The sequence below is a fragment of the Amblyomma mixtum genome, chromosome 6, assembly GCF_055824585.1.
Source record: "Amblyomma mixtum isolate Tamu chromosome 6, ASM5582458v1, whole genome shotgun sequence".
Taxonomy (NCBI): domain Eukaryota; kingdom Metazoa; phylum Arthropoda; class Arachnida; order Ixodida; family Ixodidae; genus Amblyomma; species Amblyomma mixtum.
The window spans coordinates 146,301,280-146,326,207 of NC_143017.1; the positions used below are offsets into that span (position 1 = coordinate 146,301,280).

A 24,928-nucleotide genomic window follows, 5' to 3' on the forward strand; every position below is an offset into this window, starting at 1 on the left:
TGGGAACGAAAAGCATTAAGCTAGAAAACAACGGACTGCCATTTGTCACCGGTGCCGCAAGCAGGCCGTGTAAAGGAATAATTACTATTTGTGTCCTTACATGCACCATGCTATTTCATGCGACTGGAGACTCTTTATTAATTATAGAATTAAGGCACGTAGTTATTTCGTAACAATTATGGCGACTCTTCCTGCCTCTGCCAAGCCTCAAATGGTCACCATCATTTTTGTATTACAATTTTTTTTGTTGCCCAGCAACTGCATACTACGGCCAGACGGGTACGCTAATACTTAGTGAGAAAATATGTATACACCTAAGAAATTTAGCATTCAAAGCAATAGTTACACGCTCCCTTTGCTCGCGCAAAGTTTCAGCATCATGCATGTCTAGTGGCGTCCTTCTAACGCTCAACTATTTGGTTTTCTCCAGATACAGCACACACTGCACCCATTTAATCTACCGTCGACCTCCTGTTCCTAATCTTTATTGCCCGAAATTTTCTCGTTTTTTTTTTTCTCAGTTACTGAGATTGCCTGCGGAGAACACGGCGAAGTACAGAGTGAGCTTTCGAAGCATTTCACGCCGCCAACAAGCACGGGCGCCAACAAAGAAAATGCACTGCACCCTTCTCAAACTCGAACATGCTACGGCGGCCACGTCATGACAAGGAAGGTAAGGGCAACTTCCCGTAGGCGCGCTCATTCTCAGAAATCGATCAGCAATGATAGCGCAACGCCCTCCATGTATAAAGAAGTCCCAATGATGTAACGTCAGGGCCAGTTTCGTTCACGTATTAAAGGAGTAGTCCGAGAGCACCGCATTTTGCTGTGTAAAACAACAAGACAAGTGCTTCCATTTTAGTGCTTCCAATTTTTGAGGTTGCATGTTTAAAGATTTAAGACATATTTCTGTTTAGTGTGTTTGATATCTAAGGTAACCGAAACGCATGCATTAAGTATCTGTTAATCTGATTCGCGAAGGTGACAAAAAGTTTGCTGTTTTTTTATATTACCCGTACGTTTATGCATATTGGTTTTTAAGTGATACCAGCCGGTGAGACATTGACACTATTTGTTTAAGCTGTCATTAACTTTTAGACATCGAACTATGAAGCTATATCTGAAGTAATAAAATTGATATTGAAAGTTCACACGTGCTTTTTAAAATACCGTAAAAAAATGTAGCGGGAATTCAAAATGACGAAGCAAGTTTTTCTCTAAGTTCCTACACTCGGTGTAGGTGAAACGCTGGCTGACGTGTCTCGCATGGGCTCCCGCCTCGAAGCCACTTTTCGGCAGAAAGAGTCAGCCTTCGGGCTCGAATATTTTGGACGACATCCGGGCCATTGTCCAGTGCCTGCTGAAGCCGGATTTTGCCAATCTACGGACACCTAGGCATATTGCCGGCTGACTGCCGGCCTAGCCATCGAGCTCGACCTAGCTCGACACCTCTCCGCCGGGAACTGAGCGCCCAGGGACCCGCACAGATGGAGTACGCCGTGGAAGGCGAGAAAATATCAGCGTCGGAGCTCGAGAACGGAAAATGGGAAACCATTCTTCGGTACCGCGACCGACAACGAGGCCTGAAGAATAAAGGGCCCGCATCAACCGACGACGAGCCTGCGCAGGGGCACGGCCAAGGCAAGTCTAATTCCAATTTTCCATCGCGAAAGAACGGGAAAAAGCTACTTGCACTCAACAAGAAAGCCCTTCTCCCGCGCTTACCGACCGATGACTACAAAATCGTCTGCCGACCACAAGGTTGGAATCTGAGGGACTGTGCGCCCGGACTACTACTCTTCTGCGCCTGCGAGGTGGCCAGGCTGCCGTATGATACGGTGAAGAATGAAGACATTATCAGAGTCAATACGGCCAACAACACCTTCAGGCTATGCACGCCCGATCGTCAACGGGCGACTGCATACGCCAAGATTGAAAAACTGAACCTCCAAGGTCAAACCTACAACGTAACGTCGTACGTGGCGGCGCCCGAAGACTCGGTAAAAGGGGTCATTTACAACGCCTACACGGGAGACTCGCCCGAAGCGGTTCGCCAAGGCTTCGGAAATAGAAACGAAGGAATAGAAGTTGTGGATGCCCGAAGGATCGGGCAATCCAGAACAATACAAATCACCTTTTTTGGAAAGAAACTACCCAGCCAAGTAATCTATCAGTGCGGCGTCTTTCGGGTCCACCCCTTCAGGGAGCAACATGAAGTATGCTACAACTGCAGGAGGGTAGGACACCGGGCCGATGTCTGCTACAAACCTACAACGAACCTTTGCCGCCGGTGCGGAGAAAATCACTCGCCTCCACCTGAGGGAGAACAGCCAACCTGCCAACCCGTATGCATCGTCTGCAACGGGGGCCACAACACAGGCAGCCGGAACTGCAAATTCCGGCTGATCAACAAGAACAAACAAGGAACGCCCCATGGCAACCAGGCACCCAAGCAAGGGGACAACGACTCATCACTACACGGACACCAGTCTAGGCCCAGGAAGAAGGAACACGGTGCTACCGGAAAAGGAGGAAGCCACAGCCGGAACAACTCCAGCTCCTTCCCGCCCCTGGGGAACCCTGCAGGGAACGACAAGAGAAGCTCGAGCCGCGGACGCAGCGATAGCTGCTCCAATAAAAAGGTGAGCTAGCCAGCAGAGGCCTCCCAATCTATTGACGCTCGAGAGAAGGAGTTTCAGATCCAACTACAATCCCGAGACAGAGAAATTGCCATCCTTAAAAAAGAGTTGGCTGACATTAAACGCCTGTTACAAGCGCATCAGGTACAGAATGCCACTGCGGCTAGAATGCCACCCACCGCGTCCCAGGCTTCGACCAATAATGCGATGGAAACAGACGCTATTTGCCACACTCCCTCCACCGCGTCCCAGTCTTCGGCCCATAACGCGACGGACCCAGACGCCAGAATAGCAACTAAAAGACCGCTTCCTACAAAAGAAGGCGAGGAATCGAAAAGAAAGGCCGAGGCTTCGGAAGCCGACACCCCGCAGCCGTCGAAAGCGCCTACCAAACTCAGGGCAGACATCAATACTCTGTCAGAGAGAACTAGCGCTATATCAACAGAACAAGCACCCTTCCAAGGCCTCGTTACTACCAAATTTGCAGAGATAGATATTCGCTTTGCAACACTAGAGGGACAGGTATCCCAAATAGCCACCTGCATGCAGCAAATAATGGATAGGCTTACAACTATCGAGGCCCGCCTACCCCCCATCTTGGATCTGTCCACGACGCCACAACCACATATAACCCAACATGGCACCACGCCAAAAATTTGAAATTTGGCAATGGAACTGCAGAGGCTTCCGCCGCAAGCGGGCCCACTTGCAGCTCCACATCCAACAAGCACCCTCTGTTCCAACCCCAGACGTGATTGCATTGCAAGAAGCTAGCGGCAGGGCTACACTGCCAGGCTATAAAGCATATCTGCCACCTCATTATGATACTAGTAACGCAGCCGGCTCCTTCACAGCCACTCTGGTGCATAGAAATATCACCGCAATTCAACATTTTATAAATGATTCGGAAGAAGATTACACCCTACTTGAAATAGTACCAAGGCAAAAAGGAGACTCAAATCTCTTCATCCTTAATGTATACAACCCGCCCAGAAACAAAGGCAATGGACTCCCACACTTGTTGATAAACACAGTAAAGCTGGCTGCTGGGGCTCAACTAATAATTGTGGGAGACTTCAACGCTCAACACCCAGCATGGGGATATACCAAAGCAACTCCGAAAGGGAACCTGCTCTGGCAAATCATACAGTCACTAGGGCTCACAACGCTAAACAACCCGAGCGACCACACACGCATGGGTAACAGTGTATGTGTAGACACATCTCCAGACTTATCCCTCTCTAGAAACGTCAAGTACGCAAAGTGGGTCAACACCGGGCAAAACCTTGGTAGTGATCACTTCATCCTTAGCATCACCTTCCCCACGACAAAACTTAAAAACAAAGCAAAAGAAATACGAACCACGGATTGGGACAAGTTCAGGCAACTTCGCGACAAAACAGCTCCAAAGGAGATCTCTAACCTTAGCGACTGGGTTATCTCCCTGAATGAGGATGTCAGCTCCACTAGCGTTGTGGTGCCAGTTGAGAAGGAGGAGCAGATTGCAGACTCAAAGCTGTTACACCTTTGGCAGGCACAAAAAGGCCTCCAAAAACGCTGGAAGAAGCAAAAACACAACAAGCGACTACGCAAAAAGATCGCTGAAATCGAGAGGCGAATCGAGGAACATACACTTACTCTCCAAACACAACAATGGAACCAAATATGTGAAAGCGTCAATGGACAGCTCGGAAATAAGAAGACATGGCATCTTCTAAGACACCTGCTCGACCCAGAACAAACACGTCCCGTGCAACAAAGTCAACTGTGCAGACTCATACATAAATATGAGGGTACAACTGAAGACCTAATCAAAGAGCTAGCAGAACATTATCTAAACACGGATGATGGTACCACACAACCAGACTACCGGGGGACTCCTAATCCAAATTTAGACGCAGACATCACAGACGCAGAGGTCTGGTACGCAATTGGAAAACTGCGGACAACATCTGCGGCAGGACCAGACAAAGTAACAAATAAGACTCTCAGGAACTTAGACGCAACGTCGATCGCGGCGGTTACAGACCTCATGAACAAATACTGGCATGCAGGCAACATACCACCAGAGTGGAAACACGCGAAAATCACTTTTATTCCTAAAGCGGGTAAGAAACTCAGCACTGAGAATCTACGCCCAATTTCATTAACATCATGCCTAGGCAAACTCATGGAGCATGTCATCCTTAATAGGCTCCAAAACTATGCGGAGGACATGAACCTCCTACCTGAAACAATGTTAGGATTCAGGGCCCAACTATCTACCCAGGACATACTCTTGCAGCTTAACAAGGACATAATTGAAGCTGACGAGGGAACAGGAACGAAAGCAATATTGGGTTTAGACCTTGTTAAAGCTTTCGACAACGTCACCCACAAAGCCATTTTGACAAACTTGTCAGAAATCAACCCCGGAGAAAGGACGTACAACTACATCCGATCCTTCCTCACTAACAGAACAGCAGTGATAACGGCCGGAACAGTAGAGTCTGCCCCAATCACACTAGGAAGTAAAGGAACGCCACAGGGCTCCGTTCTGTCCCCTTTCCTTTTTAACCTCTCCCTCATCAAAATTCCCCCCAAACTGGCACAAATACCAGACCTACATCACACATTCTATGCAGATGACATCACACTTTGGGTAACCAAAGGATGCGAAGGCTACATAGAAGACACACTCCAAGCAGCAGTGGACATCATTGAGGCATGCGCATGGGAATCCGGCCTCACTTGTTCTGAGCAAAAATCTGAACTCTTCGTGATCCGTCGTAAACAAAGAGGTAGGCGTACCACGACATCCCCCCCCCCCCCCCCCCCCGCAAATAAACGTCTATGTTAATGGACGATCTGTCAAAGAGGTACAGAACATGAGAATACTGGGGTTGTATTTACAAACAAATGGAAAGAATACTGACACACTCACTAAGCTAAAACACACGGTAGAAGCGACGGCGCGATTAATCCGCCGCATAGCTAACCGCAGACAAGGGGTGAGGGAAAGAGATTTATGCCGCCTAGTGCAGGCCTTTGCGCTAAGCAGGATACTCTATGCCACCCCTTATCTCAAATTTTCGAAAGCAGAAAAGGACAAATTGGATAGCATGATACGGCAGGCCTATAAGGCTTTTTTAGGACTCCCACTAAATGCCTCAACCGAAAGGCTTATGAGGTTAGGAATACATAACACCTACAATGAACTGAAAGAAGCCCATTTAATGGCTCAAACAGCGCGATTAGCCAATTCCAGAACTGGCAGGAGTATTCTTACCAGGCTCGGAATTAACTTTCAACCTACGAATAACGATGCTAAAGTAGACTTACCCCGCGACTATAGGACGGCCCTACTAATCAAACCACTCCCCAAAAACATGCACCCCTTACACCATGAGGGTAGAAGACAAGCACGAGCCAAAGCCTTACATAAGAAATACAGACAGTGCGCTGCAACACTTTATGTATGATGCGGCAGAATACAAAAATACCAATGCCTTTGCAATTGTGGTTGTGAACGAGAATGGTGACCACATCGTCTCGGCGACAATCAAAACGAAATCCTCTGAAACGGCAAAAGAGGCGGCTATAGCCCTCGCCCTAGCACATACCCAAGGGAGCATCATCCTCAGCGATTCCAAAATGGGTATCAATAATTTCGCTAAAGGGCGAATTACAAACACCTCTCTTAGAATCCTTAACGCAACCAAATTCTCACCAAATTATTCCGAATTGATATGGGTCCCAGCCCATTCGGGGAATCCGGGGAACGAGGCAGCCCACAATAAAGCCCGAGGTTTCGTCGACCGGGCAGTGGATGAGTCTCGCTCCCCGAAATTGACGAAGGACTCAATGATCACATATCATGATCTCACCAATCATTTTAAATTAGAGAGGAGAATTTTCCCCCCTCCAGACAAAAGACTTACTAAAGAACAAGAGGTTACGGGGCGTCGTCTACAGACGAGATCGATACGCACCCCATCACTCCTCGCGCACATTTATCCAGATCTTTACAACCCAAACTGCAAACACTGTGGCCAACGTGCTACCTACGATCACATCTTGTGGAACTGCAAAATAGAGCCACCTCCGGGTGATCTAGTTACAGCTCCTTCTCTCGAGCGGTGGGAGACCGTGCTGGCTAGCTCTGACCCCAGAACGCAAGTTTTGGCGGTGGAGTGGGCTGACAAAGTCGTCGAGGGCTATGTACTCTCGACCACTTAACGCGACCTCTTGCCAAGCTCTTCCCGGCGAATAAAATGTTTTACAATCTAAGTTCCGATTTTGGAACATTAGCATTTCCCACAATAGAATACTAACCCCGTCTGAAAAAGCTGCTATGGTCTGTTCAGCGCGAGGTTCCCTTTTGTGCTATCTGAAGACGTCTTTATAAGCTGCCTGTGTTGCATTAGAAAATTGTTGACAGGATATTACAGAGCAAAACTACAAGTAATGTTTACTACATTCGAATCATTGCGAAAGCTCTAATTTATGCTACTCAAAAGACGAAGATGAGACGGTCAGTGCCGCAGTATGGATCGCCAGTGCTAGGTGAGCAGCGGACAAACAATGTGACAACGGACCAATTTACTCGTAGTTGATAACCATCAGATTAGCACTTACGCACTGAATCCACTATGCTTGACTGAAGCTTGCTTTCACCGTGTGAGTTGCATCGCATTCAGCGCTTCAGTAGCCATGGCAGGCAGGAAAGCATTTCTTGAGCAGTTGCTTTTGCAGAATAGTTCTGATACGCACATCCCACTACAACCCACGCATGGCTCAGTTTTGTGATCACGTGACAACCCTCTGCCCGCGCCTCGCGCTGCCTTCGTAGCATTCAGGTGGGGTGCACGCAAAGGGGGAGGGGGGCGGGGCGTGATTGCACGCTGCATGCACCTCGACTCTCGTTTCGGAGTAAATTTAAGGCGAAAGTATTTTATGGCTCATACTCGCGGTGTCCGTCCGTGCGCTGGAATCGTGCCAACTCCGGCCTCCCCTCCACGCAGCGGCGTAACCTTCTCACCTCCTTAGCAACCGGAGCGCCGGTGGGGGATGCAGCTGTGCGTAGCAACCGTGTCGTCACACAGTAGCGACAGCACGAGCGCGCGCGTCGGCGGTGGCAGGTGCACCGCTGCTCCTTCGCCAGACGTCTCGTTGCAGTCGAGTGAGTGAGACGCATGGCTCGGAAGCGGCCCAGTGATTCCGCGCCAGCGGTTCGGAGAAGCGGCAGCGGGCGCCGGATTCTCTCAACACCAAACGCCAGAAGAACAAGGAGCGAATGTGCATGCGACGACTGAACATGTCACCAGATGCGAAAGCAAGGGAGGCAGAACGGACTAGACTTTCACTAAGTACACTTTAGAATTTCCAAAGTGTCTTCGGTAATTTTTTTGCCATCATCACCTGACGCGCGTGTTCAAAGCTCGTGAGACACCCCGAACGCTTCTAAACGCCTCTCAGGTACAGCACGCACCCGGAAGGTGAGAGCCCGAAGACATACGATGGCTATAACATGCGGAGCATGCGCTTGGAACGCTGCCCACGAACGCATTGTTCGATAACATCCGCAAACCTGTGGTCAGAAATTTCTGTGCCTACACATTTCTGGGCCCACACAATGGGACAGTTTTCCGCCAGCCGGAGTAATACGGGGACTCTGAGATAGGACTATCACTTCTCTCTGAATTCGGCACTGCCAAAGACCAACGCTATAAAAAAAAGAACATTTTGCACAAAACTCAGTGGCGTGAAAGACACACAGGCTTTATTTCTTTTTATTCTTTTGCGGATTCATTCACTATTTGCCACCACTTTTGTTCCGTTGTGTTCATTTCAACATATTTCTTTCCCGCAAAAGTGCCCCACAAACACTCGGGCCTGACAACGCCCAGAATATTTTTGTTTACCAGTAATAATTCATTCTTTAAATTAGTTATTAATACATACCATAGTATCGACGTTTCCATGTGTAATCATACAGTATAGGAAAAAAAATTTAAGAAAGGATATATATTTTGTTAGGGAACTAAAGATAGAGTTTCGTATTTTCCAGTTTTCGAACATTGGCAAGTAAAAAATTAATTTAAAGTATCCACAATCCCAACCAATTTTGTATATTTCAGGAGCTGCAAGATGCTTTGTCACAACACCAAGAAAACGTCAGCTATGTTGTGCAGTTTCTTGTGCTACTACGAAGATGCTTTCTATGTATTGTCCGAAACAAGGTGAGCACAGCGTTTTTCGTCCTGTGTGACCGACTTCTCCATGCAAGAATAGTGCAGAGCGCTGATGAAAAGCTGATTTAAAAAAAAGTTGGCACCACTGCGCGTAAATTGCCTTGACGGGTCAAAAGTTGCAAACCTATCGAACAGCCCACCATCCATGTTGTTCTGATAGGATCGGTAGCAGCTGTGAGCACTGTGCAGAACAACAATCAAGTCATTTAAAGGCTATCGTGCTAGATTGATCAAAAGCGTCTAACCAAGTTATTTTTATGATTCACACCGATTGGTGTGGAAACAAAAAGGTCCCATTAATCTTCTCCATTAGCGATTAAATTAGCACATGTGTCAATGTTTTGTTCTATTATATTTCGCGATGCAGACTTCTGCGCTTATAGTTTGTTCAAAATTGTCGCTTCATTCTTTTTAGTGTTTCTGTTAAAACATATATTATGTACGCGGGCTCTCAAGAGTGCGAGCAAGTAAAGGTTTTCAAAACTGCCTTCTTTATAACCTCCCTGTCCTGCAAATTCCTTTTTAGAACTAGTGCACTCAATGCGGACTTTCCAGAGTTTTAGAGCAGAGCTCTTCGGCGTCCGTTCGTAGCTTGAGCCGCGTCGCCGTTGAAGGCGTAACCGAGTGCGGGGGGAGAGAAAGAGGGAAGCGCGCTTCTCTCCAGACCGGCCGTGCCGAGCGAATGAAAGTACCGCCTCTCGCTCATAGATGGCGCCTGAGTGGAGCTCGTCGAGGGGCTTTTGTTCGCCGTGCTCGCCGTAGCGCGCCCTGCACGCCGTCGTTAAACTCTAGCCGTCGTTCATCACCACTGCATGGGCGGGAGTATGGTGGCTGGGGGAGGGGAGGTTTGTCTCCGGCAGCACGCGACCACGCGATGCCTCCTCGCAGGTGCGCCACCAACGCTCCGCTCCGTTGGCGGGCGGTGCTGTGAAATGTGCCGCACGCAATAGATGGTCGGCGTCGGCCGTTGTCTTCCTAGTACGTATAAGCCTTCTGCCTCTGAGAGGACCCAGGAGTTCGCGCTGCCGAAGTAGATACTAGGCGGCGTCTTCGAGAGGACCCTGCCGTTCGCGCCGCCGAAGCGGACAAAGCTGCGCTCAAATTTCCCATTAGGGAATATCGCAATCATTTTTAGAATTTTTTAAAGATATTCAGTGCACGGTTCAGTGTATAGTTGAACGACCACTTTCGGACGTAGTCGAGGGCTTTAACAAGTGGTAGTGGCTGAACTCTCGCTCAATAATTTCGCTGAATGCAAAAGCGTCTTGATTGCTCAAACTTGCTGATATTCAGAGTAAGCCACAGAAGAGCTTGGCATGTCAATAGTCTGGGAAAAGGTATAAAAAATTGTGGTTGGTTTGTGCAGTTAGACCTAATGCGAATTAAATGCGCTAGCAGTTCGGTTTTCACTTCGGCTCCGGTGTTCAGATCCAGTGTTCCCGAATGGCGGTTGTTCGGATAGAGATAGTGGGTTAATGTCCATATATGCGCAATTGGTGATTTTCTACTTTCGTAGATCCCTGGGAGTCTTCCTATTACTCCATGCGCAGTGGTGCAGTGGTCAAGCGATGCGCCACTTCCCTGGCAGTTGTTGCAATCGATGGGACTTGGGTTACTTGGGTTGGATTGCGATGTGATTAATTGAGCTGCCCCTGACCCGGTGGACAGGTATGCAGCCTGCCAAAACACTAGCTTCATGCGCCCTAAATTAATATTCTCTTCCCCTTTCTCGACAGGTTGCAACTCACCTGCGTCTTGCAGTTTACGTGTCTTTCGCCCTCATGTTAACTGCCCTCTTCTATGGCATTGGAAACAATGCAGCACGGACAATGAACAATCTATCTTTTTTTACACTTATGATGTCTTTGCTACTCTTCCAGTCAACAATGCCCACTGTTATGATCTGTAAGTATTCCATATTCCTGAATAAAAGCCAAGTGTGTGCCGCCGCGGTGGCTCAGTGGCTATGGTGCTCGGCTGCTGGCCCGAAAGACGCGGGTTCGATCCCGGCAGCGGCGGCTGAATTTCTTTGGAGGAGAAATTCGAGACCCGTGTACTGTGCGATGTCAGTGCACGTTAAAGAACCCCAGGTGGTCGAAATTTCCGGAGCCCTCCACTACGGCGTCTCTCATAGTCTTAGTCGCTTTGGGACGTTAAACCCCATAAACCAACCAAACCAAAGCCAAGTGTGTGCATTAGCCACCCCACTCAAAATAATCTCTGTTAATAACGTCAGCAAGTAAACGTTTCCCTGTATAAAATTATCATACTTGGCGCCAGAGAACTATTCGGGCATTATTGTTTTTTTAATTGGAAAGACTTTCTTGAATATTGGTGTGGTGTTGGCATCATATGTCCCAAAATCTGCAAAGTGGTGGCTGCACGGTTTGGTCGAAGTCCCTTTTCCCAAGAATCTAAGCTCAGACAAACCGATCACCAGGCAGGTGGAAACCTTGTAGTCATTATAAAGCCGATAGGTACCCCGCGGCACTGGATATCAAACGCAGCACCTTCCGAATGCTAGGCGCATACTCTACCACAAGAATAAGAAACAAAAAGGCCGCAAGTGGGCTTTTATCGCACGAGACGCATTTTTAGGGCTGCTTGGCGGCGGTACAAACCACTGGCAAATCAGCGCAACGGTTTCGTCTAAGACCCTTTTTCCAAGCAGTTCACTCCTTTTATTGTAAAACTGTCAAGAAAGGAAATAAAATTTAAAAAATTAGAGAGGAAGCCCGCACCGAACCAGAGGTTATCGCAGGCGAACCAATTGAAAATAAAAGAAAAGGGGCTAACACCCAAGAGAAAATTTAAGAAAAACCAATTACAAGAGAAAAAAGAAGAGGCACAAATGATGGCCGGGAAAAAGTGAATTTTAGGGCAAGACGGCCTTGAAGGATTAAGAATTAAGGACGAAATGAAAATGAAACATGGATAGGTCCAGCGTGCTCAGATTCTTCAGACAGGCTCGCAGGCGGCCATGAGGAGGGAATGTGCGGGGATCTGTAGGAAGGAAGAAGGGACAGTAAAAGAGAGCAAGGAGAAAAAAAAACAAACAGGAGATAATGGGCTTAAGAAAGCAGAAGGGGTACATAAAAAGTGGGAAATAGAAAAGAGAATCAAGTAAATGGCAAAAAGACAGGTAAAGAAAAAAAAGAAAAAGAGCGAAATTAAGTATAACCAAACAATTAAAAAACATGAAAAATATAGCAGCTAGAATAAAGAAAAGCAAAAAGTAAATAAAGAAACAAATTAAAACAAACAAAAACAATAAAACTAAACATGAAAAAACGAAAAGCAAACAAAACAAAACAAAGACTGCGTGTGCACCCCAGAAAAGCAGAGCCCCAGGTCGGGGGAAAAAAGATGGTAGCTGTGGTCACCACGGAATGTGGTACACTCATAACGGGGGGCACTATACGCACTCAGCACACACATGTTGGAGAAGAAACAGCCATTGCTCTAGCCATTGCGGGATCCTCGGCAGAAACCATTGTCAGCGACTCAAAATTGGCAATACGTAATTACACGTTTGGAAGAATCTCTGCACAAGCGGCATGGATTCTGCTAAATTATCAGCCCACGCGGCGCATTCGCCTAATCTGGACGCCTGCTCATGCCTCCCTTGCTGGTAATGAGGCGGCTCATAACCTAGCTCGAGAACAATCCCGCCGAGCTGGGTCGTGCAGTACACCCGCCCTATACTCCGGCAAGGACAGGTTGTTTTCTTACAGAGAAATCCTGCAGCACTACAGGCTTGCAAGACTCAGATTTCCCCCAGCAGATCAAACGCTTTCCAAGCAACAGGCGAAAGCCTGGCGTAAACTTCAAACTAAAACCTATCCAAATCCACAATTGTGTAGCGTCTATTCGGATGGACTGTACTCAGACAAATGCAAAAATTGTGATGCCAAAGCCGATCTAAATCATATGATCTGGAACTGCCCGCAGTCCCTACCCGCGAGTCGCTTCATTACCGACTCTGATCATTGGGAGGCTCTATTGCTCAGCCCTGACCCGGGGACACAGATCAAGCTCCTCCAGCTGGCTGAAGACGCCGCCACTGCCCAAGGGATAGCGGCCGCCGTTTAAGCGGGGGGCGACTTCGGGTCGCTCCTCTATATCCGCTGGAAATAAAGTTCCACCACCACCACCACCACCCATTAGAAAATCGGTTGGTACCCCGCGGCACTGGGGATAAAACCCAGCACCCCCCGATTGCGAGCCAGATGCTCTACCAGAGGACCATCGGGTACGTGTAACCGGGTGAAGGAGGGAAGGACTAAGAGAATCAAGACACGCCTTTTACGCTCTCTACTTTCCCAACACCAAGGTTTGCGAGTATGTATGAGATCCGAAATGTGCAAACTAATTACTTACCTTGCGACCGCTACCTCCACCACATAATCTACCGGCAAAGAAAGATCTTGCGACCAGGCGCGCGACACGTACCCTGAATATAAGGTACCTACTGTCATTGTGCCCGTTTATTACTGTGTGGAGTCAGTCGTAGTAAGCAGCCGGGAAGACTTTATATATGGCTCAAGCGTCAACAGTTGCCGCCGTTCTGGAACAGCAGGGAGCCGTACTCCCACCAACACGAGCTGGAGATCACCGCAATTTTTGTCGTCTACTGCGCGGATACCACATTCGACGTAATATCTACTTGGCAACCTTCTCCTTCACGTACACTACTATCATGCTACCAGCCAGAAGAACTTCGCATTTGCACGTGTTGGGCTGCGCTCACTGTTGTTGCTGCTTTGTGTGACCGAAGTCCTCCATAACACAGCAGACAATCATGCCGTTACTGAATATTTTGGTGACGTCTCCGTAGTCGTGAAAAATATGAGTGGGGAACACAGTTGGAGCATTCATTTATTGATTACTCCGTTATTATTTGTGACAAGCGCAGTTTTTCTCTCTCTTTAACTAGTTTTCGTCTGCGCCTACAATATCCCAGTGTCGTTGTGCAATTTAGTAGAGAAATAACCAAGAAATATGCAATTTTCTGGGTGAAGTTTGTTCCCTCATATTTTTCACGACTGTACATCCATCTACCCCATTCCGCTACTTGGAACCATGCATAAATATATTTTCGACCAGTTCATCTTCGTTACGATCTGAAATATTCGGAACATTTGCGAATGACTGCTCATAACCGTACGTGCTGACATTTTGGCAACGAAATTTTGCAGTTCCACTGGAGTTGAGTGTCTTGCTACGTGAGCACCGGAACTGTTGGTACAAGCCGGCAATGTATTACATCGCCAGGGTCCTCACAGAAATTCCCTTTCTGGTAAGTGTAAGAAAGTATGATAATTGGCGCATATTTCATCATGCATTCTCTGAGACCCGCCGCGGTGGCTCAGTGGTTACGGCGCTCGGCTGCTGACCCGAAAGACGAGGGTTCGATCCCGGCCGCGGCGGCTGAATTTCTTGAAGGCGAAATTCTAGAGGCCTGTGTGCTGTGCGATGTCAGTGCACGTTAAAGAACCCCAGGTGGTCGAAATTTTCGGAGCCCTTCACTACGGCGTCTCTCATAGCCTCAGTCGCTTTGGGACGTTAAACCCCAACAAAACAAAACAAAACAAACAAAGCATTCTCTGAGATTTGTTCTAGAAGCCCAATCTGTTGCACCGGAACTGAATTGTGTCGTTGCCCGAACCTGCAATGTGCACTCAAAACTTTCGTATCCTTTCTTAGCGCGCTCAGCTCAATGCAAGCGTTTTATTCCACACGTTTTCTGTAGCTCATGGGACCGACCGTGATGGTGCTTATCGTGTATTGGGTGACGGCACAACCGGCAGATCTGTGGCGGCTTGCCTCCGTGCTGCTACTGAGTCTTCAAGCCTGCGCCACCTCCCAGGGCTTGGCTCTCGTCGTGTCAGCAGCGTCTAGCGCTCAGGTGTGTGTACGAGTACATCGTGCGTGCTTACACGAAATAAAAAAAAAAGATAGCATAGTGCTCTCATGAGTGGCCAGCGAAGCTGATCCGTTCGAGCCGCCGTGGGTACGAAACCCAGTCGGGGTTATATTTATTTTATTCCTGCGGATGATCTGAGAGCTTTCAACACTCCTCGACTTTTCCAGGATTGTTAGTGAACCTGCACCTTCGCACTAAAAAGCTTATAAAAAGAGCCTCATTATTTCAGCACAAATTGATTGGTTGATATGAACATTCGAAGCTCATTTGGGCTCAATGCCCAAGACTATTTTCAGGCACATTTTTCTATCAACAGCCCTTAAACTAGCTCACTGAATTACAAGATTCGTCTCCCTATACCCTCTCACACCCTCTCCCTTAAGCTAAAAGTTTGTAGGCGGAGTTTCCGCACTGGCGAAAGTGCCAGCAATTTAACAAACAGCCACTGGAAACGATTTTATACATGTTGAGTTCTGCAAAAACTAAACATCTGTATTATCTCCAGGCAAAATATTTGCGTATTTTCGTTCATGCAAGTCGTTTATATTTTGGCTTGGAATCTTAGTCCTCCGAGAGAACGAGGAAGGGGAGGACAACTTTGTTTAGAACGGGTGACTGGGAGATTAGTCCTCGTTTATGGGGTCCTCCGTCCAGGACTCCGATAGCTTCTGCTATCCTGCAGGCACGCGCGATAAGCCGCTGCTGATTGCCCAGGCTAGAACTGGATAGAGCAGCTTCCTGGGATGAGGTAATGGGGTGGGGTTTGGGTAGTTGCTGATGGAGGGATTAAGGTTTAGGGCACTTCTAAATGGTGTAGTATAGAGTGAGTTGGGCACTGTCGCATGATGAGCCGGGAGAGGGGTATTGCAAAGGGTAGAAGGTGCGCTTGTGGTAGAGGTTCGAGATAGTGTACATCTGGAGCTGGCTCCACGCCATGGCGTTCACACTTGATTGGGTATTCTGTGACGCTGTTAGGGAAAACCCGGTAGACCTCTTCGGCTCACATACTGAACGATTCTGGACAAAAGCATTTTTGAACAGGAAATAGTTTATTAACGCACTTTTTTATCCCATATTGGTAGATTTCACTATAACAATCAATATATCCGCAGATCTGCCGTTGGAAGGCTTGGATTTTTTTGCCACTAATGTTTTTGTTATCGTCAAAATCATTCCCCAATGGTTTTCTATGGCAGTCTTAACTGTTCGATGCGAGCGATGAAAAAACTGTAAAAGAATGATTTTGCAATACATAGGATGAATGAACCACTGCCTTCAATATTTCCATAATAGTACCGACAATTTTGCAATATTCAAAATTTTTGTTCGAGAAAGTTGGACACGACAGCATACGACGAATCAAATTAAGGCATCTGCATCAAGAGCCATAAAATCGTCAACAGGTGAATAAAACGTGACTGGCATTTCTGTCGGGACTGCACGTATACGGCCACGAATGGCACGGCACACAAGCGTAAGAATTTGCTTGTAAATGTGGCCTGCTCGGCTACACTGGGATATCACCTCAACGAGTAACAATGAGCGTCAAATAACTGCCGTACTGTCTGGAACAAGGAAAATGTTTATAGTGATGCGCACCACACACGTACGTTCGTTCCGTGGCAGAGCGCATCGAAGACAAATGAAAAGCACGTGTACTCAAAAAGTGATCTACGCTGGCCACCCCCACAATGCACCTTACCGCGCCCGCCGAGAGATGGCGCCCGGTGTTCCGCCGGGACTAGAAACAGAGCGCTATTGGAAAATTAGCAATAGGCGCCGACGGCCAAAGCACAAATGAGGCAGTACAAGGGGACAGGGGCTGGGTATCGTTTGAAGCATGGAAAGCTCAGAGAAAATTGTATACGAAAAACGCCTGAGGAAATTCAACTATTACAGTTGGGGTATTTAAATCCTTAAACATAAGAGAGCGCTGACTCCAAGGGGCGGAAAAGATAAAAAAAAAAAATAAGCAGTAGGTATGCAGGAAACAAGGACGGAAAAGAGGAGAGATTTAAAGCACAGGTAAGAAAGGCAGAAGATAACAGCCGGATTAATTCAATGAAAAAGAAGCAGTAGAACTATACAGGGTGTTTCACGTAACTTGAACCAACGATTTAAAAAAAGCGGTAAACCGCAGCCCGCTGAAACCAACGATACATTGTTCGCCATCATGTGGCGCTCCTCAGAAAATTTTTTATTTGCGCTTGATTAGTTCATTAACTAAGATGAATTATGCAAATTTTCAAATATTCATTTCAGTGCCAAGACCGTTACGTTGGGTTGTAGAGCAGGTTTATAAACAACCGATCCAGTTTATTGCAGCCTCATATCTCCTACGGGGTCCTTTTTTCTGGCATTTAAAGAAAGCCCGCGAAATATGAAAAAATACCACGTGACAACGCTCGTGCGCTACCAAATTGCAGCGCTCTCAGCGGCGTTTCGAGCAAACGGAGCGCACGAGCGTAGTCACGTGTTATTTTTTCATATTTCGCGGGCTTTCTTTAAATGCCGGAAAAAAGGACCCCGTAGGAGATACGATGCTGCAATAAACTGGATCGGTTGTTTATAAACCTGCTCTACAATCCAACGTAACGGTCTTGGCACTAAAATGAATATTTAAAAATTTTCAACTTCGACATAATTAACTAATTCAGCGCAATTAAAAAAATAATCTGAGGAGCGCCACGTGATAGCGAACAATGTATCGTTGGTTTCAGCGGGCTGCGGTTTACCGCTTTTTTTTTAAATCCTTGGTTCAAGTTACGTGAAACACCCAGCATAAAAATTCTCATCCTCACCCGCCGACGGCTGGAATGACCATATCGATGGACGGCACGCAGGCAATTGTCTCAGTAAAACCCCTGAAGATGTACAAGTGTCGTCAGAAGTAAATGGAAGGCAATTTAAGCGAAAAAATTCAATCGCTGCCCCCGCAATTCATGCATCCTTGAATACATATGTGCAGCCTAATTGTGACTGAGGGAATTGCACTGTGCACCAACAAGCATGGAGCATTATGCTTTAGGTCTAAAGAAATCAAATTTTTTGGCAAAGTCGCCTTCCCTTTACTGTTGACGGGATTGTATATACAGAAAGCTTTTGCGTCCCTGATCGCTTTTCTTTACCTTAAAAGAGACCTACGGACACAGTTATCATGAAATTGAGCTCATAACAGTGCGCGGTGTTAATAATTACAAAGGATTCTGTACACACACTTTCGGTCTCGGTCGGCACCAGTGCTGAAGCGCACCTTCACTCCACGGTCGACCGGCCATCCTCGACTGCCACAATACTTATGACATCGGCAAGCACTGGTTGTTCCTGAGAACAAACACTGGGTTTGGTGAAGACAAAATAATTGAGGCAAATGCCCCGTGACATTACTCGATGTGGGCGGAAAAGCCTAGTGGCTCGCCGGAACACTTTTAAAATCATGCGAAATTATGTTCCACTCAACACCAGCGACTTAAACTTGCTAGAGTGCATCTTCTTACGTCCATGAAGAAAATCACAACCTTCCCTTGCTTTCGAAATTTTGTGTCTGTACACCTAAAAAGTGCCGCCCAATGACACGTGAGATATCAAACATCTCAGTTCTACTGGTTCTCGTCATGTGCTTATTCTGTTTATATCATCTCGAAATTTCTTTCCTATGAGACTTATGAGAACTGTCGTGAAGTCATGGTGATTATTTTTCGACACGAGTGATTGTATACGTGCCAGTGCAGCTTAATTTCGCCGCAATGTGACTTGTTTACAGACGGCGATGTTCATGGCAATGCCAGCCGCAGCCCCGTCGTTCCTCTTCTGCGGCTACTTCATGCCGCCAAAGCTGCTTCAGCCACCGGTGGCCTGGTTCACCTACACCTCTCACTTGTACCATGCCCTCCAGGGCATTGTGTACGCAATCTACGGCGGCGGTCGCGGCGAGCTGGAGTGCAACGAAGACACCTTCTGCTTCTTCGCTGAACCCGAGCAGGTTCTCAACGAAATGGGAGCAGAAGGCGCTTTCGTCCACGTCAAGTTTGGAATCTTGCTTGCCATGGACGTTTTTTACAAACTTGTAGCTTACATTATTCTAAAGTGGCGCCTACGGATGAAAAGGTAGTCACCTTCTACATAATATCAATGTTTAAACGCTTTCAGCACGGCTCGTGGCGAGGCCTTTGTTGCAAAAATGATCGATTGACTGGTCACGCGATCGATCGATCGATCGATCGATCGATCGATTGATTGATTGATTGATTGATTGATTGATTGATTGATTGATTGATTGATTGATTGATTGATTGATTGATTGATTGATTGATTGATTGATTGATTGATTGATTGATTGATTGATTAAAACTACTCAAATGATTGTTAAAGTGCAAGCGAGTGAATAAACTTCATATTTCGAAGATACTATTGGTCCTGAAGGTCACTTAGAGTGTTTGCCAAAGCCTCGTTTACGTGGGTTGTCAGAAAAGCTTCAAAACCGACTGAACGCTCTGTAATCAGCCAACTGGCACTGAGCCCTGCACGGGCTCGGGCCGGGAACAGCAATTTCTTGCCGGACCTGAGCCAAGCTCGGGCTTCATCCTGCTTGGAGACTGAACGGTGGCTTTTACTGAATATGCTCTTCCGAATTTCTCATAGCATTTAATGGCAGGCCAAGATAAGGCGCCAATTTTCAGGCATTTATTTCTCGTGCGCAAACTAACTTTTTAACTACGCTAATATTATGTCCTACCTCTGAATGCAAAAAATAAAGATAAATATGCAGAAAATGTGGCGCAGGCAAGAAGAGCTGAAAATTATCATATAAATAATTTCGCAGCCCTGAAGCTCCCTTTCTGTTCTCCCAGTTGCTACTTAGCTTCCACATGACAGAAGGAAATTGAGAGGTTCAACTTTTGTTCCAGGCGCATCAGCTGTGCGCAGAACGCTCCACATCGCCGACGAAAGATCTTATGTTAAGGCTTCCCAACACTAATTAAAAACACAGTTCACCTTAACGATCAAAAACAACAGCCACGGTGGCTCAGTTGTTATGGTCCCGAAAAAAACGGGTTCGATGCCGCCGGCCTTGGCGGTCGCTTTTTCATGGAGGCGAAATGTAAGTGACCAGTGTACTGTGCGGTGTCAGTGCACGTTAAAGAACCCTAGGTGCTCGAAATCATCTGGAGCCCCCCGCTACGGCATCCCTCGTAGCCTTAGTCGCTTTGGGACGTTAAACCTTATACCAACCACCATATCAAAACACTCTGAAGCTATCGAACCGGTATGCTGTCTTTGTTATTTGGCTGTTTAACTTTTAGTTTATAGCGCCGTACTTCCCTCTTCTACAGCATGCGCTCTCGGACGGTAAAGTCTCACACTCAATTACTAACGCATTTTAAAGATTTTGATAATCATACCCATTCTTCTGTCTCGTAATGATAGGGCAGTCCCGTGAGCTTTTCACCATATGACGGAGGCTACGCGAACTGAAAAATCTCACTGAGCAGAGGCTCCCAATAAACTTCCAGTTGAAAGCTGTAGCGTCCGGGGTGTACGGTTCTTCTGCTTTCTTCTTGTATCCGCCGCGGTGGCTTAGTGCTTTTGGCCTCGGCTGCTGACCCGAAAGACGAGGGTTCGATTCCGGCCGCGGCGGTTGTATTTCGGTGGAGGCCAAATGCTAGATGCTCGTGTACAGAGTCGATCCCATTTGTCTAGAGCACTCGTGCAGTGCTCTAGGGAGCAAATGAAGTAAAATATCTTCTCAGATATTTTGATAGGAGTAAGGTGCTGTTGACTGTGCTGTTCACATGTCTATTCGGCTGCTCTCCAGCTCAAGTATAATCAAAGAAAGTCAATACCTGCTTTAAAATTTCGCTTTATTTTCGCCGGACAGTACCGCTCGAGCGTTCTGGACAAGTGTGGTTGATTCTGTACTGTGCGATGCCAATGTACGTTAAACCCGATGTGGTCGAAATTTCCGGGGCCGTTCACTGCGGGGTGCCTCATAGCCTGAGTTGCTTTGGTACGTTAAACCCCTATAAAACCAACCAAACCTCCTTTCGCCTTCCTTCAGAGTTCTTATAAGTCATGGGAAAAAATAGCGCAAAGGAAACGAGGGCGGCATCGTCGAAACACAGACGACAGGACAAGCGCTGAAGTATTCTAAACTTTTATTAAAAAACATTCCACATTTTATTCATGCTAAGTCATTACATAGCTAGCGATCTGGAACAAGCTTGACTGCACATCCGGCTACTTCGCAGCACTCATTCCTACATCAACGTAGCAGGTGAACTGCCTAACAGACAGATATATGTATGCAGAGTTTAAGCCTCTTGTCAGGGTAATTAAAGTGTACTTTCGTAAACATGAAATTGTTTCGTCCGAAGTATACTTCAATTATAACAAACGGGCAGTCCTTGCAAACATATTTGCAGCACACTTCTAGCTCTCGTAGAACTATCTAGTGCTCTCAATTACGCTTAGGGGAATGAAAACTCTCCCTTTTCTGGCGTCCTTACGTTTGTGGTAGCTTCTAGCTGGAATACAATCACCACTTATTCACAATACGTGTCGACAGACTGATAGCATTATACCGGCAAGGGCGCCTTGAGCACCTCCGGACCCTAACATGCCAGCGAAAACGACCTCAACTCGCAAGGCTGACCAGCTCCCATAGGCGCCCATGTATTTCTTGGTCGAAAGTTTGTCTCCTGATTGATGCCTAACGCAAGTTACCATTAGCAATTTGGTTCTAGATCCCCACCAAATTCAAAGGCGACCAGACTGGTACTTATGCGACAATTTGGGGGTTCACAATCTTTGCACCAAATATGCCTCACCGGGCAAGACAATGAGTCGTCGCTCGGAGAGCTATATATAAGGCAAGCCAAGTGCCACGCTTATCGGAGCGCTTCCTGTTTTCAGACGTCCCTTTCTGGCAGCATTTGCTTTGTGGCGGTATCTTTCTCGTTCAAGTTGTGTCTCGTGACCTTGCAATATCACAGACCTCTTGATCGATGAGAACGCCGCGTTCTGTCAGCGATGGGCTCCTTATGCTTATCGCTTATATCTGGGTCAGACATGAGTTCTGTTGTTGATAACTGTAATCAGTCTCGCCCGGTGAAGACGACCAGTAGACACGTCTTTTAAGCCAAAGTGAATATATTTTTAATGCATTAAATTTATATTTCAGTACATCTTTAGTATATTTTTCATTTAATATAATGTATTCAGAGCACATTTTTAGTATATTTTTAACCTATAATAAATATTCAAAGCGGCCAAAAGTTGTATTTTTGACATGTTTGTAAGAATGTTCAAAATATCACTCCTTGCATACTTAAAAAGCATTCGTATTAGAATTTAAGCATAGGGACAAAAAATACAAAATTAATATCAAATTAATACAATACCCTCGAAATTAATTTTTAGCAAAGAATTTTTTCGCTAAGGGGAGAGACTGAGTGAACAAATCAAGAACTTCAGCTTTGGCATCAGCTGATGAAGAGTGCCAACTAGGAGTTAAGGCTGCCATAGAAAACCAACAGGCAAAGTTTTTGACATAGCAAAAACATCAAAAGCAAAAAAAAATGCAAGCCTGCCATCGGGAGATCTGCGGATACATTGGCTGTTATAGGGGAATCTTACTACATATAAAAAAAATGTGTTCGAAAAATCGTTTCCGTTCAAAATTGCTGGTATTCAGAATGATTCGGTACGATTGATCGTCCAACTTTGATGCCTCAGGTTCCCACATGTTTAGCAAAGCTGCACGCTTCTGCCATTGCCCGCAGTTTGCGAGTCGTACTGAGGGTGATAATGCCTAACCTCTCGGATGTTACAATAAGGTAAATGGCTGTAAAGAAAGAACATCCTCCGCTCCACTTGCAGGAGAGGGGAGAGATAGAGAGGCCGGAAGGTGGCTGCCAGGGGAAGAAGCCCCACAGGAGAAGCGATTTGTTCTCACCTGGGAAGTGGAAAGTTCCTGGTAGTTCGGCATTCAGACGCTGCGCAGCTACCTCTAAACTAACTGAAAACAGGTTCTTTCTAACGGCTCCGGATGCCAACAGTAAACACTCTAATAGCAATTGGAACCAAGCACGCTTAAGGGGATTTTTTTAAGGTGACTTTGATTCAAACTTGGACGATGCATAACTTACCCTTAAAAGTCTAATACTGTAACATAAAAGATCCCTCCCGCGCGAGTACTCCACATTCATAGATCCATAGATCTCTGCAAGTCCTCATTTAAATACTGGTGCGGTGAGGCAGAGGTCAAGTGATGCGCCACTGCTCCAGCAGATGGCTGCTTCAAACACAGCCCCCATGTGTCTTGTAATAACCGGGTTGCTTTTCACAAGCTGCCGTGAGGATAATTTTGCACCGATTTTTGCTCATTTCTGTTCTGAGAGCTGTCTGTCCTCGATCAATTAGCTGATACGCAATGCCATGGGTGGTAGGTGGCAATTCCATTGAATTTTCTAATTTTATTATCACCTGCCATGGTGGGTGGGTCGCCAACTGTCCAGAGCGACAGGTTAGCCACCTGCTTTTTCCTTATATGGACGGACGCCGGCTTTTTTGGAGTCAGCATTCAGCCACCTAAAGTAAGCACTTCAAGCGCCAACTACACTAGGTCATTTTGATCAAGATGCCGAAATTGACCTCAACACGGAAGCCAGCAACAAAGGACGGGGGGCAGTGCTTGTGCAGTTCAAGGGCGGCGCTCAGCGAGTTAATGCGTACACTAGCCTAGCTGTTTTAAAGGCGGAAGGCAATTACTCCAGAACAGAGAGTGCCTCGTTGCCACCTGTGGAACTACTAAGTTCAGGCCCTAACATCCGCCCTTTTCACGTGGTTTCCGACCACAATTAGCTCTGCTGGCTCGCCGATCTCAAGGATCGCGAAGGGCGACTCTCTCGACGCAGTCTTCGCACACAGGAATACGATCTTGCGATCACACAGAAATCAGGCCGCAAATGTCATGATGCTGACTGCTTGTCTCAAGCCTCCCCGAAGCGGGCCCCAGGAGGCGAAAAAGACTACGAGTGCAGCCCCCTTGGAACACTGAACACGGATGGTATGGCTGTTCCTCTATGATCCATGAGAGATATCGAGCCAGGAAGATATGGCTGTACGATACGGCAGCGCCACTATCCTCGACTCTGCCACCTGATGCTTCACCTACAAAGCCATGAAGATGCAGTGCCCTGCGCTTTCCTGCATGTTTAGCTACGTTCAGGATTAGACACGGTGCCTTGTACAAGAACTTCGACAGCAGCCAGAGGTTGTGGCTTCTTGTTGTGCCGAAAGGCCTACGCAGCGAAGTCACCGAAGCTTGTCGCGACGAGCCTAGAGCTTGTCACTCACTTTTGCTGCAGCATAACAATTTTGCGTATTCTAGAAAAATATTACTCTGGTCACTCATTGCTTGAAAGGTGCATGAAAAATATATTTCATTAAAACATATGCTTGACCAAGCGACGTTTCCTTGCTTTCCAGCATTTTTTCGCTATATTACCCGTCGTGCGGGCCTCATACATCAGTCCGGTTGGAAAGCGAATTATGTTTTTCATATTTTATTCTTGCGTGACTGATTTGCAATAATTACGGCTGAGTAACCCTTAACTCGGAGTGCATATGTACACAGGGCGTCTGAGCTAACTTTAGCCAGGGTTTAAAAATATTCCAAGGCACTCTAAGACGGCACGACCAAATGCATGTCGTTGGCTATTGTATGGAGCAAGTCACTCTATTTTTTATATACCGCTTAACTGCACAGTTAGTTGATATTAATTAACCAACTTCGCAAGGAACGAAAAATGAGAATCATAAATTTGTAGAACAGTCAGAAAAACGTCCGAGTGATGTTTCTAACTTTCCAAATTTACGTGTTAGTTTTTTTTTTTCTGATCACTGCAGGTCCCCAGGGAACAAAAGAAATACCACGTGACATTCCCGCCTGCGCGCCGCGATTGCAGTACTCTCCGGCGTTCCGCCTACAAACGAACGCATCATTTAGCCGGGTGTGCTGCCGCTTAAAACTTGACAGGGCAGTGGCTCAGGTGTTCGCTGTTGGGCTCACGCTAGCGAAAGCGATAAGGGCGACGTCTGCTTGTCACTGTCATGAACCGCAATGAGGG

The 24,928-nt window shown here is 46.8% G+C and overlaps 2 protein-coding genes across 3 annotated transcripts in view; one reads left to right on the plus strand and one right to left on the minus strand.

Moving 5' to 3' along the window:
• Positions 1-19,205, plus strand: part of LOC149340687 (ATP-binding cassette sub-family G member 1-like) — a 35,507-nt gene extending 16,302 nt beyond the window's left edge. For both annotated transcript variants that reach the window (XM_089549498.1, XM_089549500.1), the window contains 6 exons: positions 522-673; positions 8,759-8,860; positions 10,609-10,777; positions 14,071-14,171; positions 14,625-14,780; positions 18,562-19,205. In XM_089549498.1, the coding sequence (XP_089405624.1) occupies positions 522-673; positions 8,759-8,860; positions 10,609-10,777; positions 14,071-14,171; positions 14,625-14,780; positions 18,562-18,909 (1,028 nt within the window). In that variant the 3' untranslated portion in view covers positions 18,910-19,205. The remainder of the gene's footprint in view (positions 1-521; positions 674-8,758; positions 8,861-10,608; positions 10,778-14,070; positions 14,172-14,624; positions 14,781-18,561) is intronic.
• The window catches only part of LOC149340684 (uncharacterized), a 183,316-nt gene that overhangs the window by 89,800 nt on the left and 68,588 nt on the right, over positions 1-24,928 (minus strand). The window lies entirely within an intron of this gene.